The sequence below is a fragment of the Phoxinus phoxinus genome (assembly GCF_949152265.1).
Source record: "Phoxinus phoxinus genome assembly, chromosome: 19".
Taxonomy (NCBI): Eukaryota; Metazoa; Chordata; class Actinopteri; order Cypriniformes; family Leuciscidae; genus Phoxinus; species Phoxinus phoxinus.
Window position 1 is genome coordinate 23,361,397 of NC_136894.1, and position 23,670 is coordinate 23,385,066.

Sequence of the window (23,670 nt, forward strand, 5' to 3'; positions counted from 1 at the left end):
ATAGGTCACCTCATATAACTCTAGACTCAACTTATAGAGTGCAAACAGGCATGTAAGTGCAAGCATGCGCGCACATGCACACACACACACACACCCAATGGCTGGCCACAGATGACCAGAAAAGAAAAGAAAAAACACAACAAGAAAGGTGTGTGTGTGTGTGTGTGTGTGTGTGTGTGTGTGTGTGTGTGTGTGTGTGTGTGTGTGTGTGTGTGTGTGTGTGTGTGTGTGTGTGTGTGTGTGTGTGTGTGTGTGTGTGTGTGTGTGTGTGTGTGTGTGTGTGTGTGTTACTACCTCTACGGCCCCCACGAGGAAAACGGCTTAATAAACAGACTAAATAATGTCTTATTAAACATCTAAAAATGCAGAAAAGTTTGTGTGAGGATTAAGAGTAGAGGAAAGAAAACACCATTATCAGTTATCTAACAGAATAGAATTTGATCTGAATTTGGGAACGCTCTCAGTTGGAATGGCGAATTAGGACAATCGCGCTCGGACTGAGTAAAAGGCAAAAGGCCTTTTGGGGGTCTGTGGACCAAGTTCTAAAATACCTGCTTTAAGGGATAGGGTTATTTATAATAACCTTAAATTCAAAACAATAGAAGGTTATGGCATGTCCTCATTTAGACAGCCAAGCACATGTATATGCATCCATCAATGTCAGCATTTCTTACAACCCTTACCAATGTGCCCAGACCACAATGTATACAAGTCTACACACAAAAGCCTGCTGTGGCTTTCTGAAAAATCTATATGCTTCAGGGTAGTGACACGTTAAAGCAAGACAGCATCTGGAGAGCAGAGCAGGACACACACACAACGTGTACACACACACTCATGTACACAACTAGATCTGTGGCCAACAGCCTTGCTCACAGCTATAAAACGGTTAGAGATTCGGGAAAGGCCCTGGCTTGCACAGCTTGTGGAGGATATACAACCTTAAGTGCACAGAATCGCTGCAGCTACAGGAGGGGTCGCCAGTAACCTCGGTGACCTTACAGAACCCTGTGACCTGCACAATGCCATTGAGGACAATGCTGCTAGTGTAATGCAACTAAATGTTGCCAAAAGACCCTTTAATAACCCACCTGGGTGATTAGGAGAGTTCAGATTGGAGGACTGCTGGAAGCTTGAACCAATGAGATTGGACGGTCTGTGAGACGGGGTCCGGTCAACATTGTCCTGAAGAAAAAGAAAGGGTGGAGGTCAGACAGTTCAACGGCCATATGCGTGTACATGAGAGAGTTACGTGGTTTTCACAAGAGGCATCTATTCTCACCTAAGCTTACATCCTACATACTTTGGGGTCAGAGGTCACCCTTCTGCCGGAACTCGACTATCTCGTGAACGTGTGCACAGCCATTGCCGGAAGCCAGTGATTATATATATTTTCTTACAAAAACCCATTCGCTTCTCTTCAGAAGCCCTTTATTAGCCCACTGGAGTCATATAGATTACTTTTATGATGGATGGATGCGCTTTTTGGAGCTTCAAAAACTCGGGCACTATTCAATGCCATTACAATGCTGAGAAGAGCCTGGATATTATTTAATACAACTCCGATTGTGTTCGGCTGAAAGAAGAAATTCATACACATAGGATGGCTTGAAAGTGAGTAAATTATGGGATAATTTCCATTTTTGGGTGAACTAAACCTTTAATATGCTGTACCTGCTGCTGTCTTGTGTCATTGATGTTAACTAAAGTACAAAACAATAAATAAATAAAAACTGCTGAAATCTGCTCTTGACTGAATAACTTATTTAGCTTTAATAGAATTAATCTATATATAAATGTATACGCTATAGTATTTCATACCTGAATACTGTTATTTATTAAATCTGTGTATATGGCAGTCAGCATCAAGTGCCATATCTCATTTTAAACAGGAGAACTTGAAGGTTCCATCTAGCTCATTTAAATTCCCAATTTTACATTCATTTTGTCTTGGAATGGATGAATTTACCAGATTTAAGAAAAACAGTAGCACGTTTTTAGTGATTTTTTTACTCCACTGAAACAAATCCTCCTGAAGTTTGGATTTTTTCCTTCAGAAAGTTTTACTTGGATATTCTAGATATCCAGATGAAATGTTGACTACATATAACAATCCCTAAGCAAGTTATAGCCATTTATTACAACATTATTATAGGCGATTTTCAGTGAAAAGCTGGGGGGGGTTTATTTTTATTTACTGACAAATGTAGATGTGTCCAAAAAAAGTTCAGGAAGTAAAATAAATAAAAAAACATTGTAATAGAACACTGAAACCAATCTGGGTATGAGGATGGGGCTAAGCATCAACAATCATTCCTGAATTGGCTCAGAGAAACAAAGCGCATGGGTTTCTATGACGAATCAATGCTGATCAAAACCTGATGATGCAATCACATTCACTACGGAGCCTCTGAATGTCCAAACGCGATTACCCGATATCACGATATCACGCGATATCACATAAAAGCCGAGAATCTCCTCTTTACGGGACTTTTTAAGGCATACAGATTGAATTAGCGGTTCAAAAGTTATAAAACATTTAAGAACATAAGTTATTTTTAGCCGCCGGCGGCTGTATAGGTCTTTAAGGATTAATGTTTATGTGCATAACCTTAAACAAACTGATGCGACTGGACAAATACAGTATATCTTATAAAAAAAAATACATATGTCTTTGGTAGTAGTAATTACAGACACATTATTAGTTTTGTGTGTGTGTGTGTGTGTGTGTGTGTGTGTGTGTGTGTGTGTGTGTGTGTGTGTGTGTGTGTGTGTGTGTGTCCCAATCATCATAAAACTAAGAACAAAAAAGGAAAACTATGCGCACAGCAATGGCTCTAGTGCTCTCAAACCACACACAATCTCACACCATATAATTCAAAGCATAATGCACAAAGCTAGAAGCAGTAGTCCAAGAAAATAAAAATAAAGCCACATTTTCAATTTCCAGTTTTCTAGGAAACCTAAGAACATGGAAGCCGAGTTTCCAGGAACTAGCCTCTGCCAGAGGTCCCCATGCTCTCTTCTCTCCCTGCCTTCTTTCTATTTCTCTCTTCTGCTCTCTCTTCACGCTGCACCAAGCCAGCCGGCTCTCAGAAAGGAGAAAAACATCTATAAAAACAGGAAGGGAAATTTACAGCTCTGAGAAAGAAAGCTTCTCTAATGCTTTAGCCAGCGTACTGTTAATCTTGCACAGTGTTAAAAGACCAAAAAAAGTCAATAAATGCTGCTCGCCGACACCAACAGAAAGTGTTCCGTTTATATCCTCTCATTTAAGTGGGGTTTAATCTTGGCCATATTACTTCAAATTCAAACTTTAAAGGCTTTTTACATACTTTTTACTCTTCAAGGAAGCACAAAAGTGGAACACACCAGGATCTGTAGCAGGGGATGACAGAGGAATGCGAGAGGGTGTGTGTGTATGTGTGTGTTGTACTTGGACAGGCTCCAGGCCTTGTGTCCGTTATGTAAACCTTAACCCCCCAGCTGATTCCACAGGGCAACAAAGGCAGTGAATTTCCTAGAAAGGCATGTCATGTGACCCTTGCAGAGCCTAGGCTATTAACAAAGAGTGGTTAGAAAGCCGAAGCATTTAGGAGATGACCTCTGACCTCGAAAGCTACAACTTGGCCATTCTAGGCGCTGCTGTGATATACAAACGCATTGACAAACATAAACAACTACTCAACTTTCCCATTTGGCTCTTGGTGAGCAGACACCCTGCTATAAACCTGAAACACAATTCCAAGTCTCCATTTGACCTATGACCTCTGACCCTAATCTTCATCCTCATTAACTACAAGCAACTTAAGACGTGCAACTCTCCACATAACTGCCCTAACCTTAACTAAAGAAGAGGAACAACAGATGACAGACTGTGTTTTTAAAGATTAACTTTGAATTTTAAAAAATGCGGATAATAAGCATGCGCAGTTTGAAATAATACTGGTAAATCACTAATAAATAAATATAAAATCACTACAAAAAAATCTCTAATTTCAGTCGAAATTGTTGAGGACCAAATCACTCAGGAGGATTAAATCAAACAAATTATAGTTAAATTGTCAATAAAAACAATAATCTTTAAATGTATTAATTACCATACACATTCATAAATCTTTAATAAAAAGATATACGATTTTTAATTTTTTTTTAGTAATTTGGTCCTCCAGGAGCACAGTGCAAGCCAGGGTGCCTAGGTTGTGTTTGCTTAAAGTGAATATTTGGGCTGTGTTGTCCCCCTGCTTGGGAAGATTCGGGCCAGGTGCCTGTGGCTCTGAGAAACCCCCTGCAGAGAGGGCTGCACCCCTGCCTTCACTGTATACACTGATGCTCAGATTCACAAGCACCAGCCACTTTATAGGAGACCCGGGTGGGGGCGGGGGCAGGGAAAAGGGGGGAGGGTCTGAGAAAGGAATAGTTTGTGGAAGGGATGAGTAGTTTATAAGGTCAAACGAAAGAAATTATATTAGAAAGAGTGCGAAGATAAGGAGTGTCAAATATAGAGCGAGGCCTGACTGTGCAGCCCTGGTATAAATAGCAACACCCGCCACTTTGCATGTCAGCTGTGTGGCACCATGGCAACGCCATGGCGACGAAAGGCATGCGGACATGCCACAGAACCCTTGGGAACCGCTGCGCTGAATAGATGAGTCCCTTTATGCTGGTTCAGGAGGATTTGTGCATGTGCGTGTGAGCATTCGGGTTTTACATGCATATTCTGCTTGAAGAGATATTACGGCACGGTCAAGAAACACCGACACAGTGCCCTGGCTGAACTTGAAAGCTCTGTAGACTCCAGAGCACTACAACTACACTAGAGTATACCTGGTAGTTTGGATGGTGGAGGAAGTAGTCTGGGCATCCAGCTAAGGCCATGATCAGAATCGCCGCAATTGATGTGAGCCGTCACATGCACCTCCAAAATCCCTGCGCAACAGCCTGAGAGAAAGACAGAGAGAGAATTGGTTCATATCGAAAATATCTTGAATCTCAGTTGGGATCAGCGCTAAAAATAAAAACAGTGATATATTGCATAAATATTGCAACCACTTTGCAATATTTATGTTAAAAAATGGTGTTGTGTTCATTCACAAATCAGTGGGTTTTTTTTAGCACAAGTTAAGAACATTCAAGTTTAAGTTGTAAACCAAAATTTCATTTACTGGAAACTGAATCAGGGAGCCATTAATGAACAGCTCAGTTGAGTGAATGATTTGATGTCAATCATAACACACAAAGGATTCCTGCTAGTGTAACAATGCAACCTGCAGAAAGAGTCACTAGTGAAGAATTCAGTGAATTAAGCTGAACAGATCTTTTTAATGAAGACATTCAAAAGATTCAAATCTAATATTTTTAAAAGAGATAAATCTAATATTTTTTATTATAATATTTTCCCAGGAGAAACCTAATTAAAAAAATGTCCGTTAGTGTACTTTCTGAATAAGAATGTTGCCTAACATAATTTAAAGCTGGACATTCCAATAAAATAAGCTTTATAGTCTTAGACTGTAAAGACTTACCCAAAATTGCATAAAGGCAAATATTCCCCTTTCAATAAATATACATTGGTAAAATGATATAACCTCATTAAATCTTAGTATTGGTATGTCTTCTTTAATGTTAATGACAGCAAATCTCAAGCAGCAATGAACTCCACAAGTTTCTGTAAAACCAGATGATCATGGTGTTCAGCATGAACCAAAGATATTTTTGTGCTCCAATGGAAGCAATAAAACTACACAAAGTTTGCTTTTCAACTCGTTCCTATGCTCCCGCAAGGCACCTTATAATAGTGGTCGACCAATATAGTTTTTTTTAATGGCCAATACCGATATCTTAGAGAGAAGGGTGGGCAATATGCATTACAACTGATGATATTAAGTTTATATTTATTTTAATTAATATTTCACTAAATTGCAAATAAATCATTTTTTTTATATAAAAAAAAGTGCTAAAAATGTTTTATCTGGAGCACTTTACATATTGAAAGGGGAAAATCGGTCTCTGATGCAAAAAAGCTAGTTCATGCATTTATGACCACTAGACTGGATTACTGTAATGCATTACTAGCTGGTTGTCCTACATCCTCAATAAGCATGCTACAATTAGTCCAAAATGCAGCTCTTAGAGTTCTTACCAGGTCAAGAAAATACGACCATATAACACTAATTTTATCATCTCTACACTGGTTACCTATTATGTTCCATATTTATTACGAAGTATTTGACCTTCTATAACCCTACAATCCATCATGCTCTTTAAGGTCACAAAACTCTGGGCTTCTGGCAGTACCTAGCATATCAAAGTCCACTAAAGAATCCACTAAAGTCTGGAATAGCCTTCCTAATAATGTTCCGGGCTCAGACTCACTCTCCCAGTTTAAATTAAAGAAGCATCTCTTTAGTCAAGCATTTAATGCATCTCATAAGCTTGTACTCCAGTTATATCAGATCAAATCCACACGATTATCTTTGCTTAATGTTATGAACAGCAGCTACGCTAATTATTTTCAAAATTGCCCATCCCGAGATAACAAGAGTGTGTCAGTTCCGATTTGGATCCAGACACCAGGGTTACTTAAACCCTTACTCTTTTTCAAAGGACATCCTGGGATTTTTTTATGTCAGGATGTCGGTTTAATGTCTCATCCGAAGGACGGTGCTTTTTGACAGTACAGTGTTCCCATCACTACACTGGGGAGTTAGGACCCACACAGACCACAGAGTGAGCAACCCCTGCTGGCCTCACTAACACCTCAATTCGCACGAACGGATCATTATAACGGTTGACCACTTTTTATTACTATAGACCTACTAATCAGGCCAAGTGGTAAAACTGAATCTGCTGCTGCTGATAAGGATATGGGCAGTTTGTGACTGTAATACTGTGTCAGCTGTAGCACTTTGACAGCCAGCTTGTTTGACACGGCATGCTACATGACAGAATCTACTACTTAAAATAGCACTTCACCATTTCAATCTTGTCTGGAGAGAGCTGAGAGTTGGGGACCGTTCTGTAGTAGAGCTTAAAAAGTGAAGCAGGAAGAGAATGGATTGGGAAAGAATGAAAGAAAGATATGGAGAAAGAGAAACGGTGAAATGGTGTTTTGATTTCAATCCCGGAGTATATTGATCCAACATGCTTGGAAGCACTTTTTGACAGGGTACTTGAGCATTGAATGAAAGTCCAAACTGAGGAGCAGTGTAAGCCCAAACGTGTGATGCTGAAAGCTGGACTCAAGGCTCAACTCTGGAGCAGCTGAACGGCATGATCACGGCACCGAAACCTCAAATTAACAGCATTGAAAGGCCGTTCAAGCCCGCTACGCATCAATGGCCAAGCTCATTATACTGACAGAGAAGAAAAGCGACACACATTCACACAGAGACGCTGGCTGATGATTGAGACCACACTCTTAGGTTGTCTCTATTAGGCCAGCAAAGTTCAATCAGGTACATGAAAATCAAGTACATAAAAAAAAATGACTAGATGGAGGTGGTTTCCCTGAAACGACTAGTTGGCTAATCTTAAGGAAGCTATGGGCTTAATAGGCAGATTACGCAGGTGGTAGATACAATTCAAAGATGATTTAAATGCGTTTGGCTGTGCCCCCCCTCATTAGGGCATGAATTAAAAGACACAAAGGTTTTCCAATGCACACTGTCAACCATTGCTACTTGAAAAGAAGCCTTGCATGTGTTCAAAGAACATGGTTTTGTCTAAAACTTCTGGACACTAAACCTGATTTCATAATCTGAAAATCACAACAACAATGAAGTAATTTTTAACAGCAAATACTGATGAAACTTGTGAAATCACCCTGGTTGAGGTTTTAAAGCTTGTGTGAAATCCAGATGCATGACAAATCGACTTTCCATAACTGCCTCTGTGCTTTTTTAAGTTCACAAAGGTTCATTCTCTGCATCATCTGGTGATTGGAAGAATGAAGAGAGACAGAGGCCTAAACTTGATGTTGAAATTCATTGCAAAAAAAAAAAAGACTTTCCAAGTTTAAGTGGCTCCAGTTCATTTATCTTCACCTCCCATAGTTCTGAGCGCTGATTGACAGAGGCTCTATTGTTTCAGTTACGTAACCCAACCTGTTATTGTCAAGATATCAGACACTATATAAAGCTGCCACATACCGATATGGTCCACCAGTGTTTTGGGTAGAGCTCTGCACAAGAACCAACAAGAACCGCTGTGTATAGAGCAGAGCACAACCAGACTCGATAATGAGAAATATACACAAAGCTGTTACGGGGGAATTTCATTGTTTAGAGATGGGTGAAATGCTTGATGTGCCACGGTCTTATCAGAGAGGCAAATTAAGAGGCCGGGTGAATGCATCCCACCATTGCCTCTCATGTTTTCTTAGGAATTTCAAGGCCTAGAGTATCCCGTCCTCTGCCTCCCTAGAGTATGCACATAAACACAGTTCAAGTGCCCCTCTTTCCTTTATAATAGAGAAGAGTTGCACCATTCTTTCTAAACTGCTCAATTAGGAGAACAAGAAAACCAGTCAGTCTGAAACCTACTTTCTTTTCTTCCATCAAGAGTCACCCACCACCATTATTGGTTGGGAAATCCTGTAGAGAAAGGACAGGCATTATGAATATTGCCCTTCGCAATGTCAAGGTCAAATGGATCCAAAAAAAGACAAGATAAAGATACCTTGAGCTTTATGTCTACAGCAACTTTGGCTATTCTAAATGCAAACAAGTGCTTTAACGTATGCTGGGAAATGCCAGGATGCCTCGTCCATCTCCTCTTTACATCGTAGTTGTACGGGGTTGCAGCTAATCAATAGGATGGCGTGAAAAATGGTACATATGTGTAGAATTCGGGGACTTCAATATCCACGTGGATGATAATGCCTCAGAAAGAAACATGCTAGTCTTTTAGCTCTGGACACAGTAGTGTATCTGTCCGTTATGTAAAGTCCAATGAGTAATAGACCAGTTGGACTCTATATTAGCCAGTAACTGATAAATGGCCAATAACACTGGGTGTGTGTGTCAGTTAATACGAGCACAGCACCGAGTTGGTTTTACATGGCTTATTGCACTTAACTCTTTTAACATTATTAACGCCCTGCTATTTATTTAGCTATTCATGCGTTTCATCACTCTAAAGTGTTAATAACTAAGTAGTACTGTGATACAAGGATATATTTAAATAACAACAATAGTAAAATCTCTAACGATAGACACTTATTTTTATCACCACATTATATATTGTCATATCGCCCAGCCATAAGGGTATCTATCGTACATTCTTAGCCAATATTGTATAATAAAACTAGCCTACTGGTTGCAACTGAAAATATTTGGCCAAAAACAGCAATAAAACTATTTTCGGTCTTGGCTGAAATAGTTTTGGAGAGCCAAATATGTTGACTGAAAAAAGTATTTATCTAGCACTTCTCTGGTGATGCATTTTGACCATATCAGCAGCTATTTCATGTACAAAACGTGGATATACATATAAGCAGTGTAGACGCACTGCACTGTGACCAAAAATGATGCTATAGAGTAGAACCATGTAAAATTTGTTAGGCTGAAATATCAAGTCCAATTATAAGAATGTATTTACAGCTAGTTTATTTTCATTTCTTGACTAAATAAGTTAATATCCGCTTTAGTGTTTCGTTAAAAAAAAATCAATTCGATAATTTCTGAGAGACTACGGCCACTCTCGGAAGTCCTTAAACCATATCCAAGTAAAAATACCAATACAACTTCTTAAAGTTTAGTCTGACAGGCAGAAATGTATTGAACCTTCCAAGTCTTCGAAGTGTATCTCACTCCACCCAAAACCTTGAAGGAATGTTGCCTGAAGACAAGACCCATTTTCTAACACATCAAGCTATGTTGGATATTGGCCGATATATGGCATTTTTTAAAATCTGTTACTGATCAGAAATTCTAAATATATATTGTTGTAAAGTGGATATTTAGTTGTTTTCTACATTTATAATAGTAATCCAGCCTAATAAGGTGATTCGGGTTAAAGGTCAACATGAATTGATTACAAAAATTGAAGTTAAACAAAAAAGGTTAAGCTTTGGCGGTGAATGGGAAAAGTTAGAGCAGTGCATTGTGTCGTATTGGCTTGCGTGGAAGATCTTTAGGCTTTGGAAGCCAGCAGTGGTACGGTGGGGGGATCAAAAGAGCTACTGCCCTGTGACGGAGCGGCGGTCCATCGGAGGCAGCTGGGTATGTGTGTGTTCCAAGACTCCAAAAATCAGGTCAGAATCTTTCTAACATGGACCACCCGTGTGACCACACACAAACAAAAGAGCTAGCGAGAAAATGAAAAATCAGACTGGAGACAGACTGAAGCGCAACGCAAACCGACACGAGTTCCCACTAACTGTCCATGCGAGCCAGTGGAGTTTGATGGGTTGGATGACAGTCCATGTGTAGTTTTAGTGCACCCTTGCTCTAAATAAACTGGCTTTGGATTGACCGAAACCACTTTTGTATAGACTTCAGCAACTCTGACCAAAACAAACACAATGGGTCTGGATCAGTCACCAACGGTTAAATTAAGAGCACATGTAACACTACTCTCCCTTTAAAAACCTTTGCACTTTTGCTTATTCTCTCTTTCCCCCTCAAGACTCTATGTGGCCAATGCTAATAATAGTGCATAAACTACTCTTACACATTCTTTCTCTCTCTATCTATCGTTTCTTTTTTCTTAGCAAGCTAACTGCTGTTTCACAGGACTGCAGAGTACATTCTGATTTGTTTATTTTTAGGGTGAAATTGAACACTTACATTTGGTGCTAAAGATCGAGGGAACTAAGCCAAATAAAGTAGGATGGTGGGAGACAAGAGAGACTAGAGGATACAGAGAGATAAAAAGAAGAAAAAGGAGGAAACTGCTATCCTTTCATCCACAAAAACTTTTAATAAAGATGTAAACGTCTTGTCGTTTTGATGCCGCAAACCACTGTCAGTGTAAATAACCTTCACATTAAGATACTGTATATCTCAATCATCTAATTATATAACTAATTGTATGACTATATACTACACTAACATGTCACCTTGGCTTAAAGACAAAACTAGTGCCCAAAAATATGGAGATCAGTGAAGTAAAGTACAATCTGTACCATCTGAAGAAGAATATGTTGACTTGCTTGATGTTATCAAGATTCTCCTTATTCTTACCTACCTTAGTGAGCTCTAGGTATATGCATTTGTGAACTAAAATGACATTAAATTGAACTCTCTACCCCTGGAGGCGGCAATTTGGAGTTGTCGTCTTGGTTCATTTCATTCTGCAGAATCTCTGCCAAATAAAAGCCACACATTTCTAGTTGAGGTGTGTGTGTGTGTGTGTGTGTGTGTGTGTGTGTGTGTGTGTGTGTGTGTGTGTGTGTGTGTGTGTGTGTGTGTGTGTGTGTGTGTGTGTGTGTGTGTGTGTAAAAGATAAGGAGATAAAGAGAGAGAGAATGACAAACTCATATATGTGTGCCTGAACATGCCTTTTAAAATCCAACCCCTGCACTCGGCCAGTCTATTGTTAGAGAACCACCGAACAACTTCCCTTCTTTCCTTGACAAAAGAAAAAAAGATACACCTCCTTTGTGTTAGCGCGTGTGAGAGAGAAAGAGAGAGTTCTCGCACACGATTATATTACATAACTTTTCTGGACAATATCTTTAAGCAATTGTTGAAATGAAAAACAGCTCATTTGCATTTGTGACGCATGCAAATCAAACATTTGCACAATCCCATAATGTACGATAATTTTTTAGTTGATAGTCTAATAGCACACTGTAGCAAAGACTTTTATATACCGACTTCTTAACGGGACTACAGAACAATGTCAAGCATGTATGGAAGCTTGTTTCTGCGAAAGAATAAAAAAGGTAATTGCGAGAGAAATCTCCCATTTATAACTCTATGGACTCTTATATATATGGAGTTTTATCTCACAATTTGGAAAAAATAAGTGTGCAAGATATAAACTCGCAACTGGAAGAAGAAGAAAAAAAAGAGTCAGAATTGAGAGTTTAAATCTCACAATTCTGACTTTATTCTATTCAATTCTGAATTCGAGTTTATACCTTTCAATTATGCGGGGGGAAAAAAGTCAGAATAGCAAAATGTAAACTCGCAATTGTGAGATAAAAAGTCGCAATTATCTTTTAAAAAAATTTATTCTGTGGCGGAAAACAAGCTTCCATAAGCCTGAGACTCCTCTCATATGAGATTATTAGAACTGTTATCTTAAAACCAAATCTAAAAGTCAGAAACACAAGTTCAACTTTCTTTTTTTTCTTTTTTTTTAGGTGAAAAAAAATGACCAAATGTGCAATTTCTGCATCAAAATTTAGAATGGTAATCATTGGACTTTCCATAAAAACATGTCAGATTTCAACATAAATCGAACACAAAATAAAAGGGATGCAATCATTTAAAAAATGTGTTACATGTAGGCTACATAGACTATTTAAAGATGGCATAAATGCAATCCAATAATTATCCCTATGCATAAAAATACTAAACAAACGTGGGAACATTATATTCATTCATTCATTATAAACTAGCACTGATTAGCTTACAATAAAAAGAAATACCTTTAACTACAAGTGGTCATAACAACTAGGAGTAGGCTAATTAACACTCTCGCACATCCCCGCGATAACACAATAACTTTTCTCGCTTCTTTACGAGACCGACGACAGTAACAACTGTTCAGTGAGTATTAGCCTATTCAGATTAATTCAATAACCACTCCAAACGATTCATACTTTTGAAAAGGTACAAAAACCGGCTCATAAGGAGCCATTCGCTCTGGAATCTGACTACCCTATGATGCTGATTCGCTAAAAAAGAAGAAGAAAAAAAGAAAGAAAGAAAAAAAAAACTGGCTCATGAGAGTCATTGGTTCGTGAATATGAGAGATGGGTAATTCGGTTCTGGATGAACACTCTCATGCAGAGTTTAGCTCCTCAAATTATAATCAAACACACCTGAACAAGGTGTCAATGTCTTCAGGATTGAAAGTTACAGGTGAGTTGTCATCAGTGTTGGAGCTAAACTCTGCAGGACAGTGGCCCCCAGTCGTGCTTGAATGTTTCTGATTGACTAAAAGAACCGGCTCACATGAGTCATTCATTTGGCGAGCTGGACTACATTGGTTGCTCTCTATGTTTTTATCTCACTACAAAGGGAGCCATTCGCACGGACTCTGGTGTTTCGCGATGTTTTGCATTAGCGGTGATAAATTGCGCGTTAAAACGGTCAGACGGTATCCGCATCGGCGGAAGAATGCACGCCTGATAACCGTTAACCAAACATGAAAATCACATCATGACCATCATTCGGTTCAAGTAATTTGTTTTAAAATATATCCGGTTCTCAAAATCCCAACCCTAAAAAAAGATAACTTCACAGTAAGACCTAGAAGTGAATCTATAAATACGATCTAAAAATACATCGACTCTTGAAGTTGTTTGTAAACACGCCTGCGCAAAGTTTACCGGTTTATTGGCAGCAGACCCGACTCTATTCGAGACCGTTTCACTCATAAAACCTATCTGTCCAAGTTTACTTCAAGTCGACCCTATTGCAAATGTAAGCTACTCGTTTGTTGACGGGTATGTTTTAATGTAAATTGCATACAAAACACTTTATAAACTCATGTTCCTAAATTATATCCCCATATGATCTCTCTAGATATAGCATGAGCACGAAACCATATGTTCTGAACACAGCCCCCCCTATCCATCCAAACAGTCTGGTATACTCACCTCCAAACTGGTAATCTTCACGGGAAAAGAACGGAGAAGTTGAATTAAAGGGAGGGTGTTTAACTGGATTGTTTTCTGTACACGTTGGAATGACAAACTGCACAGGGTTAAACGTTTTCCTTGTGATCCCGCATGTTGTACGAGGTTAGAGCCGCGTCCGCACAAGTTGTGCTCAGCTGACTGCTTCAAACACACGAGGGTGACGAACTCTTCCAGCCCCGCCCCCTCTTAGCACAAGACACACCTCCTATGTTACAACCCGCCTACTTTAACCCATTGTTCTAAAATTCAGGGATAGACCTTTAGGATGAGCAGCACATCATGAGGAATAGCACATCTTCTAAATAAGAAAAGGAGCCTATATCAGAAAAATGTCAACCTTCCAGTACAATGTAAAACGTGCAGCATATCTTACAATTCTTATATTTTATGGAACATTATTGCAGTGTTCATTAAAAATTATTTATGAGTGCACATTATTATTATTTTTGTAAAATTAATGTACCCTCATAATTTTGAATTAAAATAGCTTTCCTTCCCTCTTGCAATGACATCTCTTTTCTGTTTACCAGCACAGGGGCGGGGCAACCTGTCACTCACATGAGATCACAAAAGCAAATGACAAGGATCCAATCACAATCAAATCCCACCCTAAATTAGTTTTTTGAAGAGAAGCCGTTTTCGAATAGGTTAATTGGGAAACTTTTTGACATTGAGATGACTGGGGTGTCCCAATTAACCTGAATTCACACTATACGTCGGAATAGGGAAGAAAATATTGCAACTTCCATTTCATGCTGACTTTATAAGGTTCACAACAAGATAGGCTATACGATAAAGATAACTAAAAGATAACATTATATATTAATTCTAACTGTGCACTGCATCCCATCTGCTGCTTTAAATGCTTGAGCTCTTTAAAGTCGCATTCTGATTGGCTGTCAATGTTCATATGCAACATGGATTATCGCTGCATCCCAAATCGCATTCTGTCTGGTACTATTTGAATTTACCGTTAAAAAAGTACGCTCTATAGTATGAATATGGGTAGTATGAATACAGTGTCAGTTCCATCGCTTCACTTCCATTCATAAATCCCCTCCCGTATACACTCTAAAAAAGCTGGGTTGTTTTAACCCAATTTTGGGTCAAATATGGACAAACCCAACTTTTTTTAGAGTGTAGTGTCCATCGAATGCGCACTTCTGAATCTCGGCGGAAGTAGTAGGTCATCCAGGGACTTTTCGTCTACTGTTTTTCAAATACAGCTGCTGAATTCAGAAGCACATACTAGCGTACTACTCTTACTACTTTTACCATATCTTTCTATGGCAGAAATAGTAAGAGTTGCCTATATGCTAGTATGCGGTTCCGAATTCAGCATATGTATTCAGACATAGTGCTCTTTTTGTGTACTGTTTTTCGTGTATTATATAGTAGGAACGTGTATATTACGCAGTGTATGTTGTTCCTCTGTGTGCTATCATTTGGCTATAGTTGTGGTGTGGACTTCCCTAAAGAATTAAAACGATTTTTAAAACTGTATAACTATAGTTATAGTCATTGTTGTGACTCATACAAGGCTCATAAATGTTACTCATAAATGTTTCAGTGATGTTCAGTTCCATTAACATTTTTATTTGTATTTTTTGCACATGCATTCTTCAGCATACTTAAATACTTTGAAAGACTGTGGCATTTTTACACAGTAAACCACTACTACCACTGCTCTCTACCACTACTAAATTTACAGCATAACCAATCTAGTCTGGTTCATCTAACAAATAAAAAACACACAACACGACCAGAATAGTCAGATTCTCATGCAAATAACTGACTCTAAACAAAGGAATGAAATATGTTTCCACATTTTCTGTTTGTTTACATTTATTTAGGACACCCTTCTTCCCAGCCAATGATCTGGTGGGTGAACCACAACACTGTACACAGAACACATGCAGTGTGTAAGTGATATGGTCTCATATTCTCCTCTCTTCGAACTGAAATTCCCATCACATTTCCATCACCACCACCAGTACCTTCTGTCCATGTATTACAGCACACAAGATCTACACTTGGTAATCGGGTTACATCTTAAGCATCTGCCATCTATCTCTGAATCTACTACACAATACAGAATCCATCTGAGGTGTGCATCGTTTCTAGAAGCTGACACGTCACACACTGGAGACTGGGACAGCAATTCCAGGAGCATTGGACACTGGGTGTTGACAGGATCAGGGCGGGAGGGTTTGCTTGGATTACACAGCCCTCTCATGAAATGGGCCCTCAGCCAAACCTGGCAGGACACGCCTCTGGAATTCCTGAGAAGTGGTTATAAGATGCTCCTATGGGACTGATACTCAACACTGGGATTACACAATTCAGATGGAGACAGCATCTCATCTGCCTGTTGAAGCCTCATTTATAGGCAAGGTATTTAAAGAGGTGGGGGGGGGGGGGCAGTGACATCAGTCTTACAAGCTTTTTGAGTGACAGTCAAGATGGGTGGCTCGTTCTTGAAATATCCACTCACTGGCCCCTTTATTAAGTACACCTGTTTAACTGCTTGTTATCGCAAATATCTATAATCCAATCACATGGCAGCAACTCAATGCATTTAGGCATGTAGACATGGTCCAGACAATCTGCTGAAGTTCAAACTGAGCATCATAATGGGAAAGAAATGTGGCTTGGTTGTTGGTGCCAGCTGGTTTGAGCATTTCAGAATCTGCTGATCTACTGGGATTTTTACGCACAACCTTTACAGAGAAAGGTCTGAAAAAGAGGAAATATCCAGTGAGCGGCAGTCCTGTGGGCGTAAATGCCTTGTTGATGCCAGAATAGCACTTTTGTCTTCATTTATAAATAATTTATATTCATTGATATATAGCCATACATGGTCAATGCATATATTGCAGTATATTGAAAAATATAAGCACTAGTTTCCCATATATGGAAATGTATTGTAATATATTGTTCCGTAAGGATCAATCGAGCACCTTTGGGATGTGGAGGAACAGGTGATTCGCGTCATGGACGTGCAGCTGACAAATATGCATCGACTGCATGATGCTATCATGTCAATATGGAACAAAACCTCGGAGGAATGTTTCCAGAACCTTCTTGATTCTGCCACAAAGAATTAAGGCAGTTCTGAATGCAAGAGGGGGTCCAACCTGGTACCAGCAAGGCGTACCTAATAAAGTGGCCGGTGAGTGTATACTTCAGATAATGATGTTGTATTGACACTAAGTGTTTTTTAATGATAATGATTATATTATTTATTTAGAAAAATACAACGGACTTTTGAGCAATGTTTATTTTCTTGAAAATTTAGAGGCCAAGGCAACTCCTTTAGCTCAAATTTTCATCAAACCATTCCGATACATTTTTGCAGTGTGGCAGGGTGCATTATCCTGCTGAAATCAGGTCATCAGGGAACATCGTTGCCATGAAGGGGTGTATGTGGTCTGCAGCAATCTTTAGTAGGTGGTGTGTGTCAAAGTAATAGCCTACCCACATGAATGCTAGCACCCAGGATTTCCCAGAGCATCACACTGCCTCTGCTGGCCTGACTAATAAACGACGCATACCTGATTTAAAAAACGAAAAGGTAATATCAAACCAGGTAACCTTCTTTCACTGTTTCATGGTCCAGATCTGACTCTGAGCTATGCAGCCCCATACGAAGCACTGTGTTTTTCTCGCACCTTTCTATCATGGGCAGCATTACTTTTGTCAGCCCTTTGAGCTACAGTAGCTCTTCTGTGTGATTGGACAGTCTAGCATTCATGAGTCTTGGGCACCCATGACCCCGATGCATGTTCAGTTGTCCTTCCTTGAGCCACTTTTGTTAGGTACTAACCACTGCATACTGGGAACACCCCACGAGACTTAACGTTTTGAAGATGTTTTGACCCAGTCATCTAGCCGTTATTATTTGGTCCTTGACAAAGTTGCTTTTTGCTTCCCCATTTTTCCTGCTTTCCGCACATGACATTCAAGAATATATCCCACACATTGACAGGTGCCATTGGGTAGGATTGGACACCCTTGGCCTAAAGGTTCAATGCACTATTCCATTTAAAAAGAAAAAAAAATACTTTTCTCTGAATATCATTTCATATGTCAGGCTTTAAAGGGTTAATAAGTGGTAGAGGAGACCCCCCCCGCCCATGTGAAGTGCTTTGAGTACCCAGAAAAGCGCTATATAAATGTAACAAATTATTATTCAATTTTATTAATAAATGGAACACACACACACACACACACACACACAGTCCAGGTCTATGTTGAAATGGCTTTTAAATGCTATAATAATGGCTTTATCCATTTTGTCCTTGGATATTACAGGGGGGGAAATGATTGATTAGAGGTATCAATAAAAGAAACAACTGGCATTGGTATTGGGTTGAAAATAAAATGTGGTTTCACTCATCCCTATAACATAAAAAGTCATTGAAGGTTCTCCGGATTGAAATTTCCCACTGAAAATCTCCAATGAAAATAGTTGAACCACATAAACACACTCATTTCCTACATTGGGAAGCCATGTTATGTAAAAATTCCACTGGTTACTTTGACAAATGGAGGATAGATGTTTTGTGGACCCTGTTTCTCTTTCCCCCCTCCACGGGAATCAGAGAAAATCTTAAGTGAGTGACTTTCAGTGTTACCACAGAGGAGAGCCACAGTCTTAACCTCCCCTGTAAACACAAATTACACATTAGCCATGCTTAAGGGGCTGACAAGAAAACATTTCTACTTCTACTCTTGTTCTACTTCTTTCTCAAGTACGTTGACGGGTAAGCCACAAAGGGCAGTGCACTACCAGAGCTATTCAAGTTATTTGGGGTGATCGGTGACCCACAGGGATATGTCAGCATCTACAAAACGTTGAGGTATTCTCCATGCACATTTTATGGAATGAAACACAGCAATGTGTTGCTATGTGTTACTTGCAACAGCTGTTACTAAGGCCAGCCTTCAGCCAAATATTGGTGTGCTGGTGAAGTGTGCTTTTATGAATTTAATGGCATCTCAGTTAAAGCTTTTCAAACAATCATTTCAATGTGCTATCAATACTTTTAAAAACTTTTGGTGTTTTCAAATCATGTAGGAAGGATAATATTTTACGTAGAGTTGATCACACCTGAATGCCGCTACAGTCATAAGTTGGGAAACAATTTGGTGTCTTCAAGTCCTCCTGGGAAGTTCGTATTTATGAGTTGGGAAGTCATAATTGAGACACTTTGGTTGGCGCAAGATGGTGATGTACCAATTCTAAAAAGCGTCAAAATTTCAGCAAGATTTTATTTTAACTCTACTTCAAAATGGTGAGAATGCACATCAGTATATGTTTACAATTTCATTATTGTATTTAATCGTTATATATGGTTATCATAATTATAGAATACTATCGTATTTTGAATAAGTGACTTATAAATGTAAAACGATTTTTTTTTTACCATCAATACACACTGCATCTGTTGCGTCCGTCATATTTTCTGACACGCCCCCAACTCAGAAACTCTGGGCTTAAAGAAAGTTCCACTTGTAATTACGTTAAATTTGCGTATTTTAAATTATGCGGTGTTCCTGAGCATTCAACTCAAAAATACAATCTTTCCGACATGACTTGAATACACCATTTCTTTTAGGCCAGAGTTTCCAGATTGAAGCCATGATGTCAGTGAGATTTTTTTTTTTTTTTTAATGATTCATTTTTTACCTACAATAAAGCTACGTTAAATGTACACAATATAAAAGTATTGTACAATTATACAATAATTCAGTTTACAGCGTCTCATAAATTAAATAGAAACATTCAACAAAAACACACCTGAAGTGCATTCTTAATCCCTCATTTTGTAGAAGTAGAGTAAAAAAAAAAACATGCTGTATTTTTTTGTAGAAAAGGTACATCACCATCTTGCTTCAACCAAAGTGATTTGAATGCACCATTTGATTATCCACCACTAAACTGAAGCATAAAGGTGATTATCTGTAAAGATTCGGGGGTACCTACAATCAAACATGCACCACTGCCTTTAATCAAGAAAATAATCTTTAAGGGCCTAATATAATCTCTTTGTTCAAGTTTTAATTAGACATTTGAAGCCAGGAGGACTTGGACGCAAGTTAGTGAGTAACGCTAACTGTGCTGCATCGTAAAATCCCATATCAGTGTGTGCTGACACACAAAGAGATTTCTATCTGCTTATGGCCACCCAGCTCCAGACTGATCGCTCTCCAAAATTCTTCCACCTCCACTTAAGTTTATGGGCTTAAAAATGTGCGGCATACTGTGTTTCCTCCAAGATACAAGACTACGTGGAGTCTGTTAGGAGATCAAAGTATTTTTAGCCGTTCTGCTAATCCACAGAACATGATCTTTCTCTCTCTAATAACTTGGAATTCTTCTCATTCCTGTTGGTGTCTGGCAGAGGAAAACTCAGGAGGCTTCAAACCCACATTGTTCTCGTGCTCGGGGCGCAAGGCCCACAGAAATGGAGAGCTCTACGGCCGAGGCCAGTGTTTGACTTGGCTCATGAAAGGGAGACACTGCACCACCCTGCCTGCCATCTGGCTAAACCGGGCTTTTAAGAATAGAGTACTGAGAAACACAAGAACACCATCACTGTTTTTTTTCTGACAGGACTGTAAAACACAACACACATTCTCTTGCACCTGCAAGTCATTTCACAACACGGCTGAAAAAGATGCCATAAAAAAAGACTTGTGTAATAATCAGCTCAGGAATGTATAACGGTCTCCAAGACTAATTTTTTGCTGGTGACATATTATCCATCAAGTTTTACAATGAGGATTTATGGCAGGGTTTGTTGGAATTCTGGCTGTTATTTTAGACGTTTAATCCAAGCTATCATATTTATCATAGGACAAAAATAACTTATCATGAACTGTAGCTACTAGCTAAGAATATTTTATATATTATTATTATTTTTTAGATCATTGAGATAATCCTCCACAGTATATATTTTTATTATGCTTATGGAAATAATATAAAATATATTTAATTTTAAAAATGTCTTGTTATGCTAAATGTCATGATGAATATTGTATTTATTTTTATTTAGAAATTGTGCATACTTTGTGTGTGGTAATATTAATTATTATTATTAATAAATATTATTATTATTATATTTTATCATTATATATTTATTTTCTGCCAGAGATGCCGAGATAGGCTCCAGCATCCCAAAGTGGTTTGGATTGATAAATTGGATGGATGGATTGATTATTATTATTAATATTATTGAAATCATTCATTAAACCATAAAATTAGACAGGTCCAAAGTATGCACATTTAGGATTTTTCTCCAAGCAATATACAATAATGCGATTTATATTCAATTGAAAAGTAAATGCAATGCACTTGCTGAAAAGCAGCAATCAAGAAAATCATTTCTTAAAAGTCCAACAAAAAATTTACTTTAAAATTAAAAATTGACAGTATTTTAACTGAAGGCAAATGTCAAACTGTGCCCAGTGATTGAGTAGAGGTCTAATTTGGCAGAAACTTTGTTTATAGATTGTGTTACCTAGATGTCTGATCTGTGACAAACAGACGTCATACTTCTTTTCCAGAAACTCTTCAGCTGGTACGTTCACACGGAGGATTTCCCGTCTTGTCCTCGCAGCTCACTCAGAGGTTATCGGGCAAGTAAATGAGTGTGCCTTTGCATGAACTCTCTCACGTCATTCACATAAGAACAGGATAGAAGGTTATCGCCTGTTATTTCCTTGTTCTCCAGCAGCTCTTGCTGTGCCTGATCCTTTGGCCTGGTGTGCTGACCAACACATCCTGCATGCCACATCATTCAATGAGCACACGTCAAAAACACAAACTTATGTAAGACCTGTAACTGATATTCAAAAACATTTTTAAAGAATGCTTTAAACCTATGTTAATTAAGACTAGGCTGGGATTTTTACAACAGACCTTTGAGTATGGACTGCAATAGCGCCTCTCTATGGCCAAATGCATTTTTTAGCCTTAAAATTACAATAAATACAATTTCCAAACATTATCTTGCTCACTTTCATTAGGAAGTTGAAAGGGAGGTCAGATGGATAGATAAACAACTCTTAATAATACCGAAACACTATGAGTCAATAAAGTTCAGTTGTAGCCTTTCAGACCCTCCATCCCCCAACACAAAAACACTTAAGTAAAGTTTAAGTATACAGTACTATTAAGTATATTATACTTTAGCTGCGTCCGAAAACTGATAAATGTTGCTTTTAGAGGACACAATCCAAGGTCGGAAGGCATCAAGGAACGTGAATGCAATATTAGTTTCACTTCCTGTCTCCTGAGATGCCTTCATCTGATTTTTGAAGGCAGCATAGATGTATCCTTCGCTGCCTTTGATATCCCACAATCCTTTGCTTTCCATTCTGTGACAGTTGAGCTAGAAAAATAAAGATGGCGTCTGAAAGTTGCGGCTGATCGTCAGTTTGTGTGAAAGTGTAAGTTTTATATCAATGTTTTCCACTTATGATGTCATTTCTAGTGAGAAATCACTATTGTAGTCATTCAATATTCACTTAGTTTTTACCAAAGCTCGCTCTATTTTGCTGTAGATCATTAAACCGGATATGCTGCCTCAGAAGTCTGTCTGAAATCAGTTTCGTGAGGAACCTTCGTGCGCAAACACTGCCTACAAAGTCATTGGCTGATAAGGCAGTGAGGCAACAAGTCAGCTGCCTACGTTTTCAGATGCAGCAGTGATGAAGTAATTATCAATGTACTAGTAGTATACCTGTAAGTGTATACTTGGGACTAAATTGGCCCTAGTAAACTTTTAAGTATACTTTAAGTGTAACAGTAGCATACTTTTTAGTTTGTACTGCAATTATAATACAAGGGAACTTATGGGCATACTGATTCTTGTAGCACATTTTGTAGTTTATGAAAGTACACTTTGAAGTATACTTTTTTAATAATTTACCAGTTTTATACTGCAAGTGTACGCAATTTTTAAGTTAACTTATTCTTATAGTTTACTATTTATATATTATTTTGCACTTTAAGTACACTACTATGTTCCTATTTAGGAATTTATGGGGGAAGTCCCCATAAAACATGGAAACCTAACATGTGTGATGTTATATTTATTATTATCCACCTGCAAATACATTGTGTATTTGTATTGGTGTGTACATTGCAGCAGCTGCAGCATATGTAACTGATCTTTCTGAGATGTATAAGATTTCATGTTACGTGTGTCACACAGCGTGGGGAGTTGGTAAATAGTGCTGAGGCAGGACAGAACATTCTAAAGAGCTAGACGTGTGTTGGAACACAGTGTACAAATGTGTGAGTTTGTGTGTGCGTGTATATAGTTGTGTGTGTGAGTGAGAGCGATAGACTTTCAAAGTTGTTTTAGTGAGATATCTGACCTCAACTATCCCTTAACACTCCCTAGACAAAAACTGTAGTTTTCAAAATAAAACATAACAGTCTTCACGTTGATTCACAAACATACAAATCTCAACTGTGGGGAAAATAATGGGTGGACAGAGGTTCAGTAAACAGAAACGCCAGATAAGAACAATGCTGACGAAGCTACACTGATCATAATTTCCTCGTTTCTCTTCTTTTTGTTCTCATGATCTGAAGAGCATCACACTATCAACAGCAAGGACAAATGGTTGGAATACAATAACCAATAAGAAAACCTCTGAGAGGTAAAAAGACAGAAATAAAGACGAGCTTGCTTGTATTCATGAATCAAACATATAGCTATTTGAAACAACTATTTTCAGGAAACTATGTAGATGTTATAAGCTAAATGAACTGGTTGTCACAGTATTACATTTGTATGTTAACAGCAGCATTTTTTTGGGGGGGGGGGGGGGGG

General features: G+C 38.6%; 1 protein-coding gene across 3 annotated transcripts in view; it reads right to left on the bottom strand.

The window, feature by feature from the left end:
- grb10a (growth factor receptor-bound protein 10a) overlaps positions 1-14,033 on the bottom strand; it is a 52,252-nt gene extending 38,219 nt beyond the window's left edge. The window contains exons 1-4 of one of the 3 annotated variants that reach the window (XM_079590804.1): positions 13,778-13,830; positions 8,544-8,594; positions 4,828-4,941; positions 1,092-1,185 (exon numbers count right to left, since the gene is read on the bottom strand). In XM_079590804.1, coding sequence (XP_079446930.1) covers positions 1,092-1,185; positions 4,828-4,878 — 145 coding nt within the window. In that variant the 5' untranslated portion in view covers positions 4,879-4,941; positions 8,544-8,594; positions 13,778-13,830. Of the gene's footprint in view, positions 1-1,091; positions 1,186-4,827; positions 4,942-8,543; positions 8,595-13,777 lie in introns of all 3 variants that reach the window. The other 2 variants (XM_079590803.1, XM_079590805.1) reach the window with 2 other exon arrangements.
- Positions 14,034-23,670: the final 9,637 nt, after the last annotated feature.